Source organism: Schistocerca piceifrons, chromosome 1 (genome assembly GCF_021461385.2).
Source record: "Schistocerca piceifrons isolate TAMUIC-IGC-003096 chromosome 1, iqSchPice1.1, whole genome shotgun sequence".
In the NCBI taxonomy this organism is placed as follows: domain Eukaryota; kingdom Metazoa; phylum Arthropoda; class Insecta; order Orthoptera; family Acrididae; genus Schistocerca; species Schistocerca piceifrons.
The window spans coordinates 157200798-157221997 of NC_060138.1; the positions used below are offsets into that span (position 1 = coordinate 157200798).

General features: G+C 41.4%; 1 protein-coding gene across 1 annotated transcript; it reads right to left on the bottom strand.

The window, feature by feature from the left end:
* Positions 1 to 3189: 3189 nt before the first annotated feature.
* LOC124792984 (trypsin-1-like) lies at positions 3190 to 19052 on the bottom strand. Its single transcript, XM_047257989.1, has 7 exons — positions 18990 to 19052; positions 10196 to 10325; positions 7079 to 7218; positions 5458 to 5546; positions 4931 to 5037; positions 4504 to 4697; positions 3190 to 3333 (listed from the first exon to the last, which is right to left on the bottom strand). Exons 1-7 carry the CDS (start codon positions 19050 to 19052, stop codon positions 3190 to 3192), a joined length of 867 nt encoding a protein of 288 aa, XP_047113945.1.
* Positions 19053 to 21200: the final 2148 nt, after the last annotated feature.

Here is a 21200-nt window from a genome sequence, read left to right on the forward strand (position 1 = left end):
TAGCAATCCTCCTTCAGCTTATTTAGCAGAAAGTATGCATTCAGTTGCTTTCGACTTGTTGAAGAGTTTAGTTTCCCATGCCATCCTTCGACCGCGTGCGTGTTCCTAAGCCACTACATAAAATAGTTCCAAGTTTAATTTGTAAACTAGAATGTTCCACCCCTTAACTGACTATTAAGTCTGTGAATTTCCTCCGATGGACATTTCCTCCATTATTCACAAAAAATGGTTGAGATGGCTCTGAGCACTATGGGACTTAACATGTGAGGTCATCAGTGCCCTAGAACTTAGAACTACTTAAACCTAACTAACCTAAGGTCATCACACACATTCATGCCCCAGGCAGGATTCGAATCTACGACCGTAGCGGTCGCGCAACTCCAGACTGTAGCGTCTAGAACCGCTCGGTCACTCCAGCCGGCCATTATTCACATGCACCCTTCATCAACACCATTAAGGGGCAGTTGTGCCACTCCAGCACACATGCGGAGACACAGCCGGACTCCTCCCGTATGCCTGTATTCCTCCGTTACTATCAGTTCTTGTATTTGCTTCTGCAGATGTTGGCCGAAGTGACACCTGTCCCGTCCATAAGTACACTTCCATTTAACCATTGGATTTCCTGGACATATGATTTACGCAACCGAACACTAGTATTCTTTTTTCGACAACAGTAACATTATCAATTTTCAATAAAACTGCTACCTTTAGTTAATTTCCCTCAAATGCCTTCGCTCAAATTGGAAATTTGTGGTAAGTTTCTATGGGACCAAGCTACTGAGGACATCGGTCTCTTGGCTCACACACTACTTAACCTAACTTAAACTAACTCACGCTAAGGGCAACACAACCCATGCCCAAAGCAGGACACGAACCTCCGATGAGGGTAGCCGAGCGAATAATAGCAAGGACCGCAGGCCGCAAGGTTACCCAGCGCGGCTGTCTTCGTTCAGTTGAATCTATGAACTAGTGGCAGGGTTCTGGGTTTTCGCAGTCTTGGAGTTCTCATAACCTGGCATACTTGCGACCAAATCTAAACTTTTATCATTCAAATCTTGAATTTCCCGTTTAAAACTTGGAAAACAGGCTCTGCCCTTTCTTCGTCGACTATTTCCCTGCAGTTACGCATTCTGTTCCTAATCTGCACATCTGCTTAGTCAGATGTACAAGAGTGTTTCTGTTAAGCCACGAGTCTGCCGTTTGCCATTTTTAGACGGTCTCGGCACTTGCTTCGTTCGGAATTCGTGCACTCCAGTTCGTATACTCATCATGTTTTCTAAGCAACCACTTGTTGTAATAATTTTCATTACTCACAGTGTAAAGAACTTAAGTAGCTTGGGTACTGCCACCACCAACACCCTTCAGTACACGGAACACATCCACTGCTGATGAACGACTGGCGTACGTCAGCAGTGGGGGACGCAGTGGTAGGGAAACCTCAGCTCGGTCGGCGTCTAAAACTGGGTCAGAAACGCCACTGTTGGAAAGCCCACGTACCCGTGTGCGGCATGAAAAACGAAAAAACAAGAAGTTAACGTCGACTGCCTCTTTCCCTAACTTGTTTGAAAACATTTTACTTAAAAAAAGGTTTCATTTCGGTACGGAAACGAAGTTATGTGCATTTCTTTGGTTTCTCTGCTTTCGAACGGTGTTTTCGTGAAATACAAAAATAAAAAATCATGTTTCCTTGCAGAGTGCACTTATAAGATAAGGTAGATTCTGTATACTGTTTGTCTTCATGGTGTTGTTATTGTTTTAAATAGCGTACTGATTATTGATGTGTCAGTTGATTATCATGACAATAATTTACGAGGACATGTTGAACAGAAGTCCCACCAAATTTATGTGAAACCTCTTAAAACTTTTTCAATAGAACAAGTGTCATTAATATTCTACATATATATATTCTTCATGTCTGCATACGTATTTGCAGTCTTCTGTCACTAGAGGTATTCGAATTGTAGCGTGTCCTATGGACATACTCATATTTAACTTAGCTATGTTGGTGTGTGAGAAACCGAGTGCTGTAAACGAGTTTCGGAATCGATTATGGAATTTGAAGAGTTCATCTACACACGAGTCCCTCCCTCCTCTAGCATGACAATGTCAGACCACACACGAGCGCTACATGTGCAACAACCCGTCGCCTTGGGTTCACTGACATCGATCATCTCCCATACATTCTCGGCTTGACCCCATCCGATTTTCTTCTCTTTTCAAAACTTAAAGATCACCTCCGATGAATTCAGTTTAATAGCGACGATTCGATGCAACAGAAGGTGCAGTAGTGGCTCTACCAACAAAGACAAACATTCGACAGTGGCGGCATCGAGAAACCGGTTTCTAGTTGGTAGGAATTTGTCTATGCTTTGAAATAAATAGGTAGACATTAAGAATGATGATGCAGTATGTTAATAACATTTGTTTTCTTTAAAAGAGTTTTCACATAAAATATTCGCATTTATTACTTTTTAGCACGCCCTTGTAAAACAGATTAAAACTTTCGCTTCAGATTCGTAAATTCAATTTCGTTGCTTCTCTTTCAGTGCCAAATGCAACATAAATTTCAGTCTTATTATATCCACGCTACACCTTGTTGCATTCCGTGGCTGCTATTTAGTTAAGTGTTGTTAATGGAGAACAGGCAGCTTTTAAGAAAGCTTTATCTTATTACCGTAACCGTTTCTGGCTGGCTAACCTTGTGTTACTACAGTATTACGTTCGTCAGCAGCCCGTCATTGGCTCCTGCCCTGCATAAGAACGTTTGTTGTGCTGCCACAGCAGAAAACATATGTAGCGTCCGAAAATGGGTATACCTTTCAGAAACCTCTCGTGGCAGTGCAATAAAGCTTTTGTAAAGGTTTTTGTTGCTGGCTGCGTTCCCCGCCATTAGTGCATATAAGAAATGTGTTTTAGATGAGTCATGGCAAACTTGTTTTGCAGTGTGAATTGAAAGGAATGGAAACGGGAAGAAAACGCCAGCAGAGAATATTATAATGCGAGTTTGCAGTTTCAGTAAAACTGAAGTATGCAAGCTTATTCTGAAACCGGATGTGTTTCCCGGTTTCAACCAACAACTTAGGAGAATTGTGGATTAAACGGCACACAATAACAAAGAACGCAGATAAATTTTTAGAGTATTTTTATTACTCTAGTCTGAGATCAGTTGACAATTGCAGCACGACGTATTCAGGCGTACTGGTTGACAAAGTCCAAGAAAGCAGACACCCTGGTGAAGACGGAAGGCGCTCCAGCAGAGCCGCAGGGCACGATGCCCCAAGACACGACTCCGATGAGGGCTCCGTCCTGGGCCAGCGGTCCGCCGGAGTCTCCCTGCAGAAACACAAAGCCACGTGGTCAGCACACCCACTCTCGTTCTACGACACACACTACGCTCTACTATGAGTGCTAACTTCTTTATTATTAGTTGTTCCACATTTATAGATCCCCGAACGTTCATATGTTGCGGAGAAAGTGAAACTTCATCATTTCAGGCGGTTTGTAAGGCTCCTCTCAAACTGATCATTCGTTTTACCCAGAATTACCACAAAGAAGTCCCTTGTTGAAACTCTTGCGTATGCAGACGAAATAGTGAACAAAACCATGTTCTTATTATGGCGCCTGCTAAGGTAGATTAATACTGTGCCACCACCAAGTGAATAAGAAATATTAACCATTTTATGGGTATATTTGTAGGCCTGGCAGGCAGGACGGCCATATCGCTAAGGGCATTCACCTACTCCCAGCAGACATAAAGAACTGACGGTTCAGTGCACGAGCAGGTAAACATACACAACAGAATGGCGACTCCTGTTGACCGCATTCCATCATTGCTGCCAACACCGTCGTTAACCGCTCTTGTTTGTTACGTCGGAAAGCACTACAGCTTCACCTGCTCGTGGTCCTCTTTTGCATATGAGTCGATCGATCACATACGATTTGATTACACAAACATATATTATTCGAAGAGCAAATGGTTCAAATGACTCTGAGCACTATGGGACTTAACTTCTAAGGTCATCAGTCCCTTAGAACTTAGAACTACTTAAACCTAACTAACCTAAGGACATCACACACATCCATGCCCGAGGCAGGATTCTAACCTGCGACCGTAGCGGCCGCGCGGTTCCAGACTGTAGCGCCTTTAACCGCTTGACCACCACGGCCGGCTCGAAGAGCTTGAATTACCCTAAAGAACTGACGTATCGGATGCTACAAACGGAAAATAGTGCACCAAAAATCGTACATTCTCGGGCACACGGAACAGAAAACGGCATGCTCGGCCAAATAACTAATATTTGATTTGCTAATCTACAAAGTACACATGATACAAACAGATATAACGTGAGACGGCATAAATTATCCTACGCAACTGACGTATCAGATGTTTCTAACGATGTTGTAAAAATAGGTTACAGGCACATATAATGCTAATGTAACGCGAAAGGGTTAATACGCTTAGCTCCCAACTGTTCATGTGACTTGCAGTGGTCTGCTACGTACCGAGCAGGCGGAGATGCCGTCGTTGACGGGGCCGGTGCAGATGTTCTCATCGTTGAGCGGGCTGTTGCCCAGCAGCTGCGCGCACTCGGTGTTGCTGATGATGCTGACGTCGACCCACTGCAGGATGTCGGGGTAGTTGGGTATGATACCCGTGCTGACGCTGCCCCAGCCGGACAGAGTCGCCGTCGAACCAGCTGTAAAAAACAATAGCCGTAAACCCTCCTGTAGTGCGCCACGTGATCGAATGACGGGTTTCCGTATAGTTTAATCAGCTTTAGCAGAAGAGGACGAAAAATTCTGATTCCTGTTGATGGTTACTAATTCATGAGAAGAAGTAACGAGAAAACGAGTAAAATAATCACGAATTTCGAGCGTCCACACATTTTTTTATAAATAGCCATTATGTCGGAAGAGGTGATTGACTTACCACTGGGGACGGATCCAGCGGTGGGCAGCGAGATGGCCTGTACGTTGCCGCTCAGAGAAAAGCTGGACTGCAGCAGGAAGACGGCGATGTCGTTGATGGCGACATTACTGTAGAACAAACGACAAATCAAATTAAACACCCATCGTCAGTTGAAAAACCACTATTGCAGGCATATATGCAGTACATATATCATATTGGTACGTAACTAATGGTCATAAAGTGTACCAGAAGCAGAGTCCTGTAACCTGAAAGACAGAGCGATAATCTCGACATTCGTTATTAACTATTGTTATAAGACTAAATGATTGGGAACTCGCCTGCGGCACTGGAGAATAAAACTCTACGGAAGAATGAAAACCGTTTGCAAACTCCACACATGGATACCTCTGAGTAATCAGAACCAACTCTTTACTATAACTCTTAGGCACATTGTCAAGAACAGTACCGCCAAGAATAACAGGCTATAACGTATCCATTCCACACAAGCTTAGACCACACTTAATATAGAATTTGTGTGTGACACTTACTCTACGTCCGCGCAGTCTAGGTGCACTACCTGCTGGGATACGCGCGCCCTCTGGCCGTTGGAGTTCAGTGAGTTGATACCAGCCACGGCCTGAAACACACGACAGAAGACAACGCAGTCAGAGAGAGTCATTTCCGTTTCTTCGCACAGTGTTAGCTGTCAGGGCATTCGAACGTACTAGGGGACTAGAGTTATGTTATACTATCTAATACATATCTACCCTCTCAGGAACTATATGCAATTTTTCGGCGCAACAATTGGACAGATGACTTACCGACGCATACAGTGGTCTCATTCACATGGAGTATGACTCAGCACAATTGAGAAGACAATGTGGACATTCTGTGTTGCTTAATATGAGACCGTAAAATTTGTTGTGTAGCTAAAGACCTAAAGCAAGTTTCTCCATTCCCAATAGGCAATACAGAAATGATTCCAACAGTTGTCAGTGAAGGGTGAAGCACACTGAGATGACAGAAGTCATTGTATACCGATATGCACACATGTACTATCGCTTACACGGTCTGATTTGTACTCATGTGATCCATGTGAAAAGATTACCGACGCGTTAAGGGCCACACGATTCGAATTGAAAGACTTTAAACGTGGAATCGTAGATGGAGTTAGACACATGGGACGTTCCACTTCGGAAATCGTTAGGGAATTCAATATTCCCAGATACACAAGGTCAATTTCTAACAATACCTCTCACTAACGACCGAGAACTCCGGTGTCCTCGTAGAGTTGCAGTGCTAGCAGACAAGTAACACAGTGCGAAATAATCACAGAAATCAATGTGGGGTGTATCCGCTAACGGGGCAATGCAAGAAGCGTCTTTGCTAACAGCACGCTATCGCCCACAGCGCCTCTCCTGGGCGCATGGGGCCTAGACGACCGGAAAACTATGGCCTGGGCAGATCAGTTAGTAAGAGGGATGGTAGGTCTCGCGTGTGGCGAAGAACCACCGAGCCATGGACCCAAGTTGTTAATAAGACACTGGAAAAACCGGTGGTGGCACCGTAATGGTGTTGCCTGTGTTTACACCGAATGGACTGGGTTCTCTAACCAATTCAGCCGATCATTGACGGAAAATTGTTATGTTCGGCTACATGGAGATCACTTGCAGCCATTCATGGATTTCATCTTTCCAAACAACGACATGCGCTGTCACTCGGCCGCAGTTTTTCGTGATTGCTTTGTAGAACATTTTGGACAACTGGAGCGAACGATATGGCGACCCACGTTGCCTGATATGGATCCCATCGAACATTTATGGAACATAATCGAGAATTCAGTTCGTGCACAAAGTCCGACATCGGCAACGCTTTCGCCGTTATGGAGTCGTGTAGATTCGGCATGAGAGAGTGTTTCTGCAGGGACTCCCAGGGACTTGCTGAGTCCATGCCACGTTCAGTTGCGGCACTACGCCTAGCAAAAGGAAGCTCGAAACGGTATTATAAGCTATCCCATGCTTTTTATCACCTCGTTGTATGTACTAACATCCTTCATCGTGGCAGTACAATATACCGAGGTTGTCTGCAGTTACTTAACTACATTAACGATAACTTCATCATAAATTACTGCCTTCCGTTTTGATAAGCGTTAGGCAGCGTCCTACTCACCTCGTAGTGCCCGATGAAGGCGGGGTCGGCGCAGTGGCCTGCGGTGACGACGGTGCTGGCGCTCACGATGGATCCGCCACACATGTGGGACGCCAGCCCCAGCTGCACCCACTGCAGGGACACCTGGTACGGGAACTGGCCTGCACACACAGAAAACACCGGCTCAGCGCGTCTACCAGTACCAGGAAGCAACGTCAACAATATCGGCAATAAAAGATTAGTATGAAAATCTTGCAGCTCTCGAAGAGTGAAATTACAATAAAATCCAGACCATTAGCTGCTTACAGACGTTGATAAATATCAACGGGGCAGTTGAAAACGTGTTCCCCGACCGGGACTCGAACCCGGGATCTACTTCTTACATGGTAGATCTTCTATCCGGCTGAGCCACCGAAGACACAGGGGATTGTGCTACTGCAGGGCCTTATCTCTGGCACGCTCCCCATGGGACCCACACTTCCATCTTACTGTCGACACACTACATTTATAGTTCCCCTGCCCACTATACTCATTACTCACGACAGTCGATCTACCGATTCCCGTACGAATTTGAGCAATGTGAGTGCATCCACGCTGAAGAAGGTCGTTGGTCGGTAAGCATTATCTATGTGAAGATGGCATCTGTTTTCGGACATGTATCTACTGATAAGAACATGTATGTACTTACAAGCATTATGTACTGTTTCTGTACGGGTGCAGCTGCCATGAGAGGTAGAAGTTTGACTGTATGTGGTTGTATTTTACATTATGAATATCATAGTAACGAGCACTTCGTTACAAAAGACTAAACTTGTATACAAATGTGGGAGCCAATGCTTAAACTACGACTTCTCTTACAAGATAGGCTAAGGAGAGGCACACCTACGTTTATGGCATTTGTAGACGTGAAGAAAGCTTCCCGAGATATTGACTGGAATACGTTATTTGCAATTCTGAAGGTATCAGGGGTAAAATACTGTGAGTGAAAGGATACTTACAATTTGTAAATAAACCAGACAGCAGTTGTAAAAGTCGAGGGACATGAAATGGAAGCAATGGTTGAGAAGGGAGTCATACAGTGCTGTAGTCTGTCCTCGGTGTTAATCAGTCTGTAGATTGAGCAGCCAGTGAAGAAAGGAAAAATTTTATGGAGAAATTAAAGTTCAGGGAGAAGAAATATTAAGTTTGAGGTCTTTCTATGACATGGCCATTCTGTCAGAGACAGCAAAGGACTTGAAAGAGCAGTTGACAGGAATGGACAGTGACTTGAAAGAAGGATTTAATATGAACACCAACAAAAACAAGACAAAGATAATGGAATGTAGTCGAATTACATCAGGTGATGCTAAGAGAATAACGTTACGAAATGAGATACTAAAGGTAGTAGGTTAGATCTGCTATTTGGGCAGCAAAATAGCCGAAGATAGCCTTACTACAGAGGTTCGCAGTAGAGCTTCTGTAAAGTCTGGAAGGTAAGAGACGAGGTTCTGGCAGAAGCAAAGCTGTGAGGACAGAGCGTGAGTCGTGCTTAGGTATCTCAGTTGGTAGAGCACTTGCCCGCGAAAGGCAAAGGTCCCGAGTTCGAGTCTCGGTCCAGCACACAGTTTTAATCTGCCTGGAAGTTTCATATCATGCACACTCTGCTGCAGAGTGAAAATCTCATTCTGAAAAGAAGTTTGTTACCATCGAATATAGATTTGCGTGTTAGGAAGTCTTTCCAGGAGGTATTTGTCTGAATTACAGACATAAATGAAAGTGAAACATGAACGATAAACAGTTTAGACGAGAAGAGAATAGAGGTTTTTGAAATGTGGCGCTATAGCAGAATTTTGAAGATTAGATGAGTAGATAGCGCAAACAATATGGAGGTACTGAATAGAACTGGGTTGACAAGTCGCACAATCTGACTAAAAGAAGGGACTGGTCAATACGGCACATTCTGAGATATCAATAAGGAATCATCAATTTAGTATTGAATGATGATAATTATGATCATGTTTGGTTTGTGGGGCGCTCAACTGCGCGGTTATCCGCGCCCGTAAAAATTCTCAATATGTGCTCAGTCCAATCTCGCCACTATTTTGAATAATGATGAAATTATGAGGACAACACAAACACCCAGTCATCTCGTTAGTATTGGAGGGAAGTATGTGTGTGTGTGTTGATGGAAGGGGGGGGGGAGGGGGGCGGGATGGATACAGTAGCATGGAGAGCTGCATCACACCAGTCTTCGGACTGAAGATGTAATAGCAATATTCACAAAAGCTTTATCTCCAGTAAAGCACAGGTGGAGGTATTTTCTCACGATAGAAAGTAATATTGTAGAGCTAATCATATGGTGCTAGCAACAGTCAACATTGATGCACTGAGTGGTTTTCACGTAGTCCTATATATAGATAACAGTGTCATACAGGAGACGAGTGTATAGTAATGTGATATGAGCTCAACGGGCACGTCACGTCAACGTATGTTACAGTGCAGACTGCATTCAACCGACTGGACTGGGCTGAACGGGAAATGAGAAGGTTTTCCACAGAACTGATGGGGAAAGATACAAGTGAAAACTACTAGCTACAAGAAGGGACACGGTGACAGAACGTGTGTTACGACAGCACGAAATATCTTCTATGGCCAAAACTGTTTCGGGAAACGGAGACAGGAACATATCCATCATATAAACTAGGACACTGTGTCTGAGTGCTGCTCTTAGACGAGGAGGTTGGCGCGCCTGAGGACGTCCTGAGGGGACAGATCAGGCAACTCAGTAAACAGACGAGAAAAAGAAAATGCTGCATATCACGAGTGACTGTCCACGTGCAAAAGTATATAACATGTGTTGGAGGTGATGGCTGACAGATGGGTACCTTTGGGAGAAAGAAAGAAAGAAGACTGGAGTTGAAGGTCTCATCCACATTAAGATGATTGGAGACGGACAACAGGCTCGGAATTTATCAAGGATGGGGAAGTAAATCGGTTGTTCCTTTTCAAAGGAGCATTTCCTGAAGGGAAGTAGAGAAATCGCGGAAAGCCTAAATCTGGATAACTGGACGTAGAGGTGAACCCAGTGTGCCACCAAATGCACCACATCGCTCGCTGGTATTTATGGAGTATGCATCACGACATGAGGGAGCGGCTTACCTAGGGAAGCATCTGAGCCACCGGTGATGCGACCGTGCTGCAGGCCAAACTTCCTGAGGGGTCCGCTGTGTGGAATACGGCGGACTGGCAGCTCAGCAGCTGAAACAGAGTTAAATCCACTCTCAGCGACCTGTGAACATCGACCAACTCTCATGAATAAATTCAAATAAGTATAAACGCTCTTCAAGTTGGAAATGTGCGTTACACCTAATTCTATCACTTTAACACTACAGAAGCCTTATCGTAAATCGAGAATTGTGTGGTATTTTCCTTGCTTGTTGGTACATAGCCAGAAATAAATAAATAACATGATGTTGCCTTCGTTGTTCATTACATACTTTTTCTCGATTTTAATATTTCATAGTTCTTACAACAAATATAAAAATTTTAAGGAATATTATAAATACGTCCGCCTTGTTTTTCCCCATTTTCTTCGGTTTTGTTTTCGAATTAATTTAAATTCAATCAAATAAATATTATAATTACTTAATCTACAATATTATTTCCTTTATGGAAAAGAAAATCAAGAAAACAATTCGAAAGAAATTTAGTTTGCTTAACTAACATCAATACAACCGGCGACAGATTCGCTTCGAATGGAAGGTTACGTACTCTCCTATGACTAAAATACCAAATGTCTCTGGATAACAGTACAATTCGAAAGAAATTTTGTTTGCTTAACTAACATCAATACAACCGGCGACAGATTCGCTCCGAATGGAAGGTTACGTACTCTCCTATGACTAAAATACCAAATGTCTCTGGATAACAGTACTGCACCGTCGAAAGAGATCGCGTTTCCTCAACGTCATCAAATCAGCATTTCACCTACTTGTCACACTTTGCGACACTGTGTAGATCGTACGGCTGAAGTCAACACGATAAGTGTCCCGTACACCAGTGCTGTAGATTAACTGGTGTTACACTGCTTGACAAGTCTCAGATCACTCCACAAAGGAATCTAGTCTTCATTCGCTGCCGAGCCATCAGGTTGTAGATTCATAGCAGACGAATGGAATTTTTTGTCTGCCCGTGAGTCGTGCACGTATAGCCAAATGTTGAGGTGACAGCTCGCGATGAGCGGGAAATCAGAGTTCCAGGTCCGGTTCGCAACAAATATTCACTGTCGGCATTTCATTATACATCTGATGGTTGTCCATATTCGGAATTGTGAATACACTGACTTTGAGTTTATTTACGGTGTGAAACAGATTGTTATTTGGATAACATGGGAAAGGGTCATGCAGCTAATTAAATTTGGAAACTTGATATAAACCACCTGTAAACAGTCACTGTTGAAGACAATTTATATTATTATTTGTCGGAATCCGAAACAGGCAAAAATTTAAACCTTTCGTAAAACAAAATTCCCGTATCGAGCTCTTCAGATCGACTAATATTTACTGTTGAGTACCAGTATACAAAATCAGAAAATGGTACATAGTGAGAGACGTACATATCGTGTCCGTACTGAAAAAGAAATACAGAAAAAATTAACTGGATAATATATACTAAAAATATGAAAAAATATGATTCCAAAGCTATTTCTCTATTTCACTCCGTCTAAACGAGAATCACTGGAAACTGAAGAGAAGTTAGAGAAATCGGAATAGGTTCCTCCACAGTAAAACAGGAAGTCGAGAAAGAAATAGGGAAAACAGGGGCTATCCCTTTCCGTACGCGTATGAAAGTTGGAAAGTGACGGTAAAAGTTGGTGCTCCTCACATTCAAAATTTCAGTCCCAACCGTTGACGCAGAATAGACCGAAATGGGGAGTGAAAACTCTCAGACGCAAAAATGTTCAATTGATTTTCACAAGGCGCACTCGATAATCAAGCGATAACCGTTCTGAAATGTGGGGTAACTATCTTAGAGGTTACCGAACATTCATTCTCCGTGTCCAGTAGTCTTTATGTGCCTGATATTTCTTTCACTAGCACCAAAAGCCTTATCACTACTTGGCATCAGTATTCGCGATCTTTTGCAAGCTCGTTTCATGTACACGCATTAATATTGATGATCTGTGTTTGAAGCTTACTATCCTCGTTGTATTCTCTCACAGGATTATCATGGGGTCCTGAATATAGGTACATTTCACTGTAATGCATGTGACAAGAAAGCGTGCTGTCAATCGTACGGCAACACAAGCCTCAAACAGCTCAATCAATGTCCAAAAACACTGACTTCATTTCTGTCAGTTTCCGCTCCTTATCGGATATTCTTGAATATTTGTGTGATGGGCCTTGCAACAGATTGGCGGCAAAACACATAGTTTACATATGCTGGAGTAGAAAATGAATGAAATGTTTGGCTCGTGGACGATTAGATGTAACGAACTCCTTACAGGGTTGTCCTGAGTGCAACGCTGGTCACGAACCATTAAATCGAGAAAAATTACACCATGGAAGCAAAACTTTCCTATCAAGCGTCTCTGTTCAGGCTACAGGAGTCAGCCCTATAACTAAAAAAGCGCTTCACTTGTAAATTCTTATTCACTGTATTTCAGTACAATTATCTTTACTTCGAAACAAGCTAACGAGAATCAAACTCCCAGTAAAATGACTACGTTGTCTGATCATGACACTGGATAGCTCCTAGGGTGGTGGTCTCGACAATATTCTGCTCCCTGGCTAAGGTTGTTAAATTCTATCCGCAGAGTTCCTTAAGATAAAAACGTTGACAGACATTTGTACGACATTCATGACTTTTTCTGGCAGCGAATCTATCAGTCACGGCCATGATGCTGTAACAGCAACACCTATAAATAGAACATTCAACTATTATCATAACATCCATTTTATTACTATAGGTTAAAATATTCTTTAGGGCAGACACTCCCACTGTCGCTGGTGCGCTTAATGTAGATTTTATAAACGGTAATGCAGCATCAGGAACTTTACGGTACGTGATAAGATCGATCGATGCATATCAGTCGAAACATCGTAACATGACCTTCTTTCCACGTATTTCGCAGCAAATGTGTTTATTTATTTATCTTTCAGGACCAGCAGAGCCAGAGTTATTTTGTTACAAAATGCGTCGTTACATTACAGATTGCAGATTGGAAAATTTGTAATGGAAAGAATTAAAAAACACAAGAAAGTGAATTATACAGTCTAGGCTTTCACAGCCAGTATTAACTTCAATTACCGGTCTGGGAGACGGCGGTGACAGAGTATACGAGAAAATGAAACACTACGGAGAAAACTTCTCAACTACTGTGGTCAACTATTGTATAGAATAAAATGAGTGCGCCACAAGGATACTTTTCAACTTGGATTTAAATACTTCGGGTTTAGTATTACTTTTTTTAATTCTGCTGGAAATCTGTTGAAAATGATACATGCTGAATAGGCAAACCTTTTTGTGTATACCTCAAGAAAGTATTATCCAAGTGAAGTTAGTTTTTCCGTCTAGTGATCACTACATGAAGTGTTTGAGTTGCTTCTGAATGAGACAATAATGTCAACAATAAATCTTATGATGTAATATGTCTACAGTTCAGGAACAAAAAGTTCACGAACTGTCGCAGCCGACCAGTTTGATCGCTCTCTCTTGAGCTGGTAACCTTCTTGGTGATTGCACAGAGAGCCCCCGAAATACAATATGATACCAGATAGCAGAGTGAAGGTAATGGAAGTAAAGGTGGTTTCGCGTTTGACACAGACTGTGAAGATTAATTTTATAGAGAAGATAGTAGAATTCGGTTTCTGCACAGTATCTTCTATATGATGCTCCAAGAAGGATTCCATCTAGCCTCAGACTCAAGAATTTAGGACATAATTCATAGACTGACCAAGCTCTAACGTTAAGACTTAGCTTTTACAAGAGTCACGTGTCACAAACTAGCAGCATGGCTACACCAAAACAAATACCCTCACAGGCACCAAGCACATCGCACAACATCTCAAGTCCTTTTTTGACGTTTGTGTGACCACGGGTACTTTCAGACAGACGAATGAGCAGGGAGGTGGCGGAGTGTGCATGTTCAGATTTGAAGGACTACACCACTTCCGCGTTACAATTCGCCCACTCCTCAGCAATAGCTTCCCCAGATGTTGCACAGGAAGCGGAGGGCCTGTTAGATCACTGGTCTTAAACCCCTGGATATCTACGACTGGAGTCATTTGAAAAGCGTTGTGTATGCAGAACCAATTCCTGATGTGCAGACGCTTCAACAGCGTATTCACGATGCCTGTGACGCTATACTGAGAGAGGCCCGAACGTGCGAAGGACTGCGGCAATCCACGATGCATCGTGCGAACGCGTCCATTGCATCCTATGAAGGCCATTTAGAACATCTGTCGTCACGTGGATGCTATGAAGCTCTGTACAGTGTTCCAGGGCAATTTGTTGCCGTTGCACGCGCATCTTGCATGTCCGGATATATGTTCATAGGACCTTGTTTCTTCCATTTCCAGTCAGGAATCCTTCCGTTCAGTTTGTCGGTTTTATTAATGTTCACACTGTATGCATCTTTCTTGTTTCATTTTCACATTGATGTATCATAATGTAACTATGAAGTTTCAGTGTATTCTTTATCTGTTTGTTTCTTCAGCTTGTGGTTCAGTCCTTTTACAAGCAATTTTTATATTTATCATGCAACACCGAGTCGGCGAAGTTTTACCAGTCTTGGGTAAAAATAATGTGAGTGGTAAAAGTGACGTCTAACGCACAACTGCACTTTATTTGTGGTTTTCTGTGGTGTGTTTACATGTTATTGTGTTGTTCGAAGGGTACTTTCTCTCAAGTGGCTTTCCTATGTTTCTCTTTGAACCTAAATATGCAACTCACAGCCTTGCTGACAAGAAGGGAAGTATTATTCAGAACCTTTCGAAATAAAGACTGATTTTGTTTAGCTCCCTATTACAGCTTTCCTTTCTGAACTACAACGATTTGTTTTACTTGTTCACCCAAATTTTCTGAGCTCTTCGCTAAATAAAAGTACAGTTAATGCGGAAAAATGAACAACAGTTACCTAGCACCCACTGTGGTAAATGGTCGTCCAGACAAGCATAAGTAAGAGGCCTTTGAGCTGAAGTTCATCTACGTTACGCAGGGTAATTAACTTATCAGACGGGTCCGAAACTGTCAACAACGTGTGGACGTGAAGACTACAGTTTCAACATAATTTTATGTAGTTTCGAGCGTTAGCAATTAGTCGGAAAATCTGCACCAGTCTGTCGGAAGGAATAATTACTCACCTGTTGGACAGAGAAATTAATGAAGCAGCTTACATGAGCAGTCGTGCGCCAATTTATCATCCTGAAATACCATGAGGTTCTTAACTAATGTATTCCACTGTTTAACTAAGATAATAAGCTAAGAAATTCTTTTCAGTTTTGTATATTAACTCGACATGATAATGGTTGTCTTACTAAAATTAGCCTTATAATGGGGAATGCATTCAGTAAGTAGCTAACGTTACCACACAGTGACGTTACTCCTTTAATAAAACAGTATTTTAAGATGTCTTGGTGTTATTTTACTTCTTGTTAAATTTAGATTTGCAATTTCTATACTTCTACATTTCAGTGAAATAATTGCAGTGAAACTGTTTATCCAGACATCGACTCCACAGGAATCAACTTTGTCAACAGTTAAGATAAAACGATATCGCACCATTTAGCAGAATGCAAAACCGCAGCCTTGTCGGAAATATGTCTTCTTATGAATTGAACAATACGACACAATGGAATTTCTAAGGCATTTCACACATGGCGTTGAAGAGAAGACACACTTGTCACGACAGTAGTATGGCTACCAAATCTTTGATCCTCAGTTGAAGCAGCTACAGTCGCTAAATGTCTAAGACGGCGGCGGTGCGAAATTTTAAAGTGGTCGGCAGCGATGGTGGGACATTTTTAAAAATGGAGTATGGCAGCGGCGGGAAACTAAAAAATGGCCGATGGCGGTGGTGGTAAATTTAAAGGATTCAAGGTGGTTGTGGTGGAAATTTAAAAATAGAAGATGGTAGAACTAGCCCAGTTGTGCTGCGTACTGTCTAACCTCCTAACCTCTTCCCCTCCTCTTGCCACCTCTCTTCTCTTCAGGCAATCATATTAAAATGAGACAGCCAGTGGCAATGTAGTTATCAGACCACTTAAGCTTCACTGGAATTGCGTAAAATGGCGTGATTTTCAAAGATATAAGGTATGTCCTCATCGAAAAAATATGTAACCTCACTATAATTGCCTAACATGACGTCATGTTAAAGAAAAAACGTCACTTCACTTTAATTATGTAACTTGTAGAAAGTATTATCAGTGCTACAATATTTCCGAAATATTTTCACCTGAATTGTGTAAAGAGTTGCCACCACAAACACACACAGATACACACACACACACACACACACACACACGCACACGCACACACATACGCCTGAGAAACATATTACGGGATTCATTGCTGGTTCGATGGCCATAAGAGAGAGAGAGAGAGAGAGAGAAAGAGAGAGAGAAAGAGAGAGAGGGGGGGAGACAGAGGGAAAGAGAGAGAGGGGGAAAGAGAGATAGAGAGGGGGAAAGAGACACAGAGTGGGAAAGAGAGAGAGGTGGAGAGGGGGAAAGAGAGAGAGAGATAGTGAGGGAAAAAGAGAGAGAGGGGTGGAAGACAGAGGGGGGAAGAGAGAGAGGGAGGGAGGGAGAAAGAAAGAGAGAGAGAGAGCTCATGTTAGTAAGCATGAGTGTTTCATTTCATGTCCAAACATTCGCTAGGAAATGACATACGTCAATTCCTACTAATATTACGTAAAATTCTACCTGTCTCTCTGTAATGCTTACTTGCATCAAGTTCAAACACTATAGTGTATTACCGCGTGAAAGTCACACAAAAATACTCTAGACAAACTTTTTTATAAAAATTTTATTACACCACATAAAAAAGCTAGACACACTTCCTTCACTGCATACCATTACGTACACTGCTCAGCAAAACCTATTACATATACAGATGCTCAAGCTGGATATTCTGAGGTTAAATGTATAATGTTTCTGCACATCACATTGCAAATTTTTTTAAATCAAATTCCATAGTTTTACATTTTTCATGTTTACGCTAAAATTAATTACAATCTACGTTTTTACTATATGATCAATTATGATGGTTATTTGTTGATCATGAATATAGATGAACACGTGGTGACAGACAGTGAGAAAGAAGTTAAATTATTTAAATTGTTAATTTTTCGTGTCCCTTAACCTTTTGTCATGCACTCTCATGAAGTCTACATTATTACTGAACTCAGAAGAACTCAAGATAGTGAGAACACATCTTTGTGAAGACAAAGTTGCGTCCAGTCGATTAGGAAGAATTATTTATATGTGAGTACGTGAATTCACCTCCATTACAAATTACACTTATATTTTCAGGTGGTATCAATCCCAAGCTACAATTTACAGTTACAATTTACATTCTTCACACACAACTACACATTTCAGATTTTTCACACTTAACATAGAGTCTAAGACAAGACAAAAGACACATCACAAAGGAATTACACAAAAGGGATGGAAATCAGTAGATCTGATGTACACGTCAGAAATAAAATGATTACAATTTCAGATATATTTCATGAATTATTGAAGAGAAAGAGCTTCGCAAGTTGAGCAAGCCTGCAATGCGTTCGTCCACCTCTGCCCTTTATGAAAGCAGTTACTCATCTTGGCACTGATTGATGGAATTTTTGGATCCCCACCTGGGATATATCATGCCAAATTCTCTCCAACTGGCACGTTAGATGAAACTTCTGGCGGATTAAAACTGTGTGCCGGACCGAGACTCGAACTCGGACCTCTGCCTTTCGCGGGCAAGTGTTCTACCATCTGAGCTACGCAAGCACGACTCACTCATCCCCCCACTTCACACCTTTACTTTTGCCAGTGTCTCATCTCCTACCCTCCAAACTTAACAGATCCTCTCCTGCAAACCTTGCAGAACTAGCACACCCAGAAGAAAGGATATTGTGGAGACATGGCTTAGCCACAGCCGGGGGGATGTTTCCAGAATGTGATTTTCGCTCTGCAGCGGAGTGTACGTTGATGTGAAACTTCCTGGCAGATTAAAACTGTGTGTCAGACCGAGTCTTCAACTCGGTACCTTCGGTAGAGCACTTTCCCGCGAAAGGCAAAGATCCCGAGTTCGAGTCTCTGTCTGACACACAGTTTTAATGCGTCAGGAACTTTCGTATCAGTGCACACTCCGCTGAAGAGTGAAAATGTCATTCTGGCACGTTAGATGACCAAACCCTTGAGCTGGTTGGAGAGTCCTGCCAATTATGCTCTAGACATTCGCAATTGGGGACAGATTTGGCGACCTTGTTGGCGAAGATGTGATTTGACAAGCATGAAGGCAGGCAGTACAGCCAATGAGAAGCCGAATAACTGGTAGCATAAGGGCCAGAGGTGGACCAGCGTGTTATTGCCTTGCTCAATTTGTGAACCTCTTTTCCTTGAATAAATCATTCTTTTTTTTAATTGCAATCATTTGTGTGTTTGTAAATAAACATCACATTTATGTTAATAATATGTCGTTTTAATATGTATAGTGTTTCTGTTTCGTTTCGTCTTTTCTCCTCCCATTCTCTCTGTAATGTATGATATTGTCCGAGTCTCTTAATATATATGAGCCAATGAGAGCCAAAGTTGTATAATTTTTCCCACATCTAAGAAATGAATTTTTGCGTTCCGTTTAATATAAATTCGTGCTTTACAACAGTTCGTGAGTAATTTGATAAAATGTACAAATGTAATATTATAATTACGTTTACTATATGAATTTTAGTTATTTGTACCTTACATTCCTTCTTGTAGTCCTTAAAAGTTGGAGTATCACTTTCCCTCAGGAATTTATTCATAGTGAAAGGTAAAGTGGTAAGGTGGACCACTCTTCTTATAAACGTTTTGGTGAAGTTTAATACCTATGTAGGAATACGCTGTCTTTTAATCTCCATAACTGTAATTTATTTGTAAATCATAAACTTAATGTGATGCAGTGTATGTGGGTCTACACTTATTGCTTCCATTATGCACTTTTCTCTCACAATTTGAGCTAAAATAATTGCATTATTACTCTTTGATACTAGAATGCTACCTATAGAGTCGGACTAATATTTCAGCAGTGCGTTCATATACGGATTGTAAGTAAATTGTTGTTTCTAAATGTCGAAATTTCTTAAAGCGTTATTCTTGTACTACTCGTTTTCCAAGAGAATTCATGGTGGAGCATGTCTGTTTACTGGTTTTCACCGTCCACATCATCTTCCTCTCCCAAAGGGTCAACATATCCAGGTGCAGATTCCTGAGAATAACGTGCAATAGTCAGTTGGTTGAAAGCAGCATTGGTGCATCGGAGGGATGTACGGGAGGTCATCATGTCTTTCCTTTTTGCCTTGGAGACAGGTCACACAGCAGTGTAGAAAGGGTTGAGTTTTATGGTTGACGTATTTAAATGGGACATATCCGCTACATTCGTGTAGTCTTTAAAATAGACTTAAACATGGCGTGCATAGTTCCCTTATGAAGACAATCTGTTTTAATAACATCTGAAACTTACAAATCTAAAGAAGGATAACAGTGCTAATTCTTAGATTAGATTTAGATTAGATTTACTTTCATTCCAATTGTTCCGTAGTGAGGAGGTCCTCCAGGATGTGGAACATGTCAGAAAAATAACAATACATGACAAATATTTACAACTAAAACAAATAAGCTAATGTACCATTCCACAGGTCCCAAGTTGAATGATTGTCATTTTTTAATGAACACTAAGAGTCATTTTACAAATACTAATGCACTGAATTTAAAATAAAAAAGTTTTTTATTTATTTATAAGGTAATAAACATGTAATACAACTACTGTAATACTTATTTACAATGAACACATTACTGCACTGAAATGGTGCAGAAGTTATGTTGCACTTAAATACAAATCAGTTAGTATTACTAAGAAATTCATCAATGGAGTAGAAGGAGTTGACCACCAATAAATCCTTTAGGCTTCTCTTAAACTGAATTTCATTGGTTGTTAAGCTTTTTACTTCTGCTGGCAAGTTATTGAAAATGTGTGTTCCTGAATAATGCACACCTTTTTGTACAAGACTAAGTGACTTTAAATTCTTGTGAAGATTATTCTTATTCCAAGTATTGATTCCATGAATTGAGCTGTTGGTTTGAAAAAGTGATATATTTTTAATGACAAATTGCATTAAGGAATAAATATATTGGGAAGCAGTAGTTAGTATCCCTAGTTCCCTAAACAGGCTTCTGCAGGATGTTCTTGAGTTCACACCACATATAATTCTTACTGCACGTTTTTGTGCCCAGAAAACTTTGGCCTGGCTTGATGAATTACCCCAAAAAATAATCCCATATGACATTATGGAATGAAAGTAAGCATAGTATGCTAGCTTTTTCATTTTTATATCCCCTATATCTGACAAAATTCGCATTGCAAACAGAGATTTGTTAAGATGCTTCAGCAGTTCTGTGGTGTGCTCCACCCAGTTGAATTTATTATCAAGCTGTAATCCCAAGAATTTAACACTGTCCACTTCTTCTATCTTCTTGTCATCGTTTGTTAGACATATACTCTTGGGACACCCCTTACGTGTTCTGAACTGCATGTAGGGTGTTTTTTCAAAGCTTAGTGACAAAGAATTGGTTAAGAACCAGTGATTAATGTCCACAAATATTTTATTGGCTGATCTTTCTAAGACTACACTTTATTTGCTATTTATTGCAATGTTTGTATCATCGGCATACAAAACAAACTTGGCTTCTGGTAATGTTACTGATGAAAGGTCATTGATATACACAAGAAAAAGTAAGAGCCCCAAAATGGAACCTTGTGGGACCCCACATGTAATTAGTTCCCAGTTGGATGATGCCTGATAGCTTGATACATGTCTCTTTCCTAATAACACCCTTTGTTTCCTGCCAGAGATATAAGATTTGAACCATTTTGCAGCATTTCCTGTTACACTATAATATTCTAGTTTACTTAA

Bases quoted from the DNA above. Each gene is read 5' to 3' on its own strand.
- LOC124792984 (XM_047257989.1), bottom strand. From the start codon at position 19,052: ATGAATAAATTCCTGAGGGAAAGTGATACTCCAACTTTTAAGGACTAC. The intron at 10,326-18,989 runs GTACAAATAACT...CGATGTTCACAG, and splicing joins ACTACAAGAAGGAATGTAAG to GTCGCTGAGAGTGGATTTAA. The intron at 5,547-7,078 runs GTGAGTAGGACG...CGTGTGTTTCAG, and splicing joins CCTTCATCGGGCACTACGAG to GCCGTGGCTGGTATCAACTC.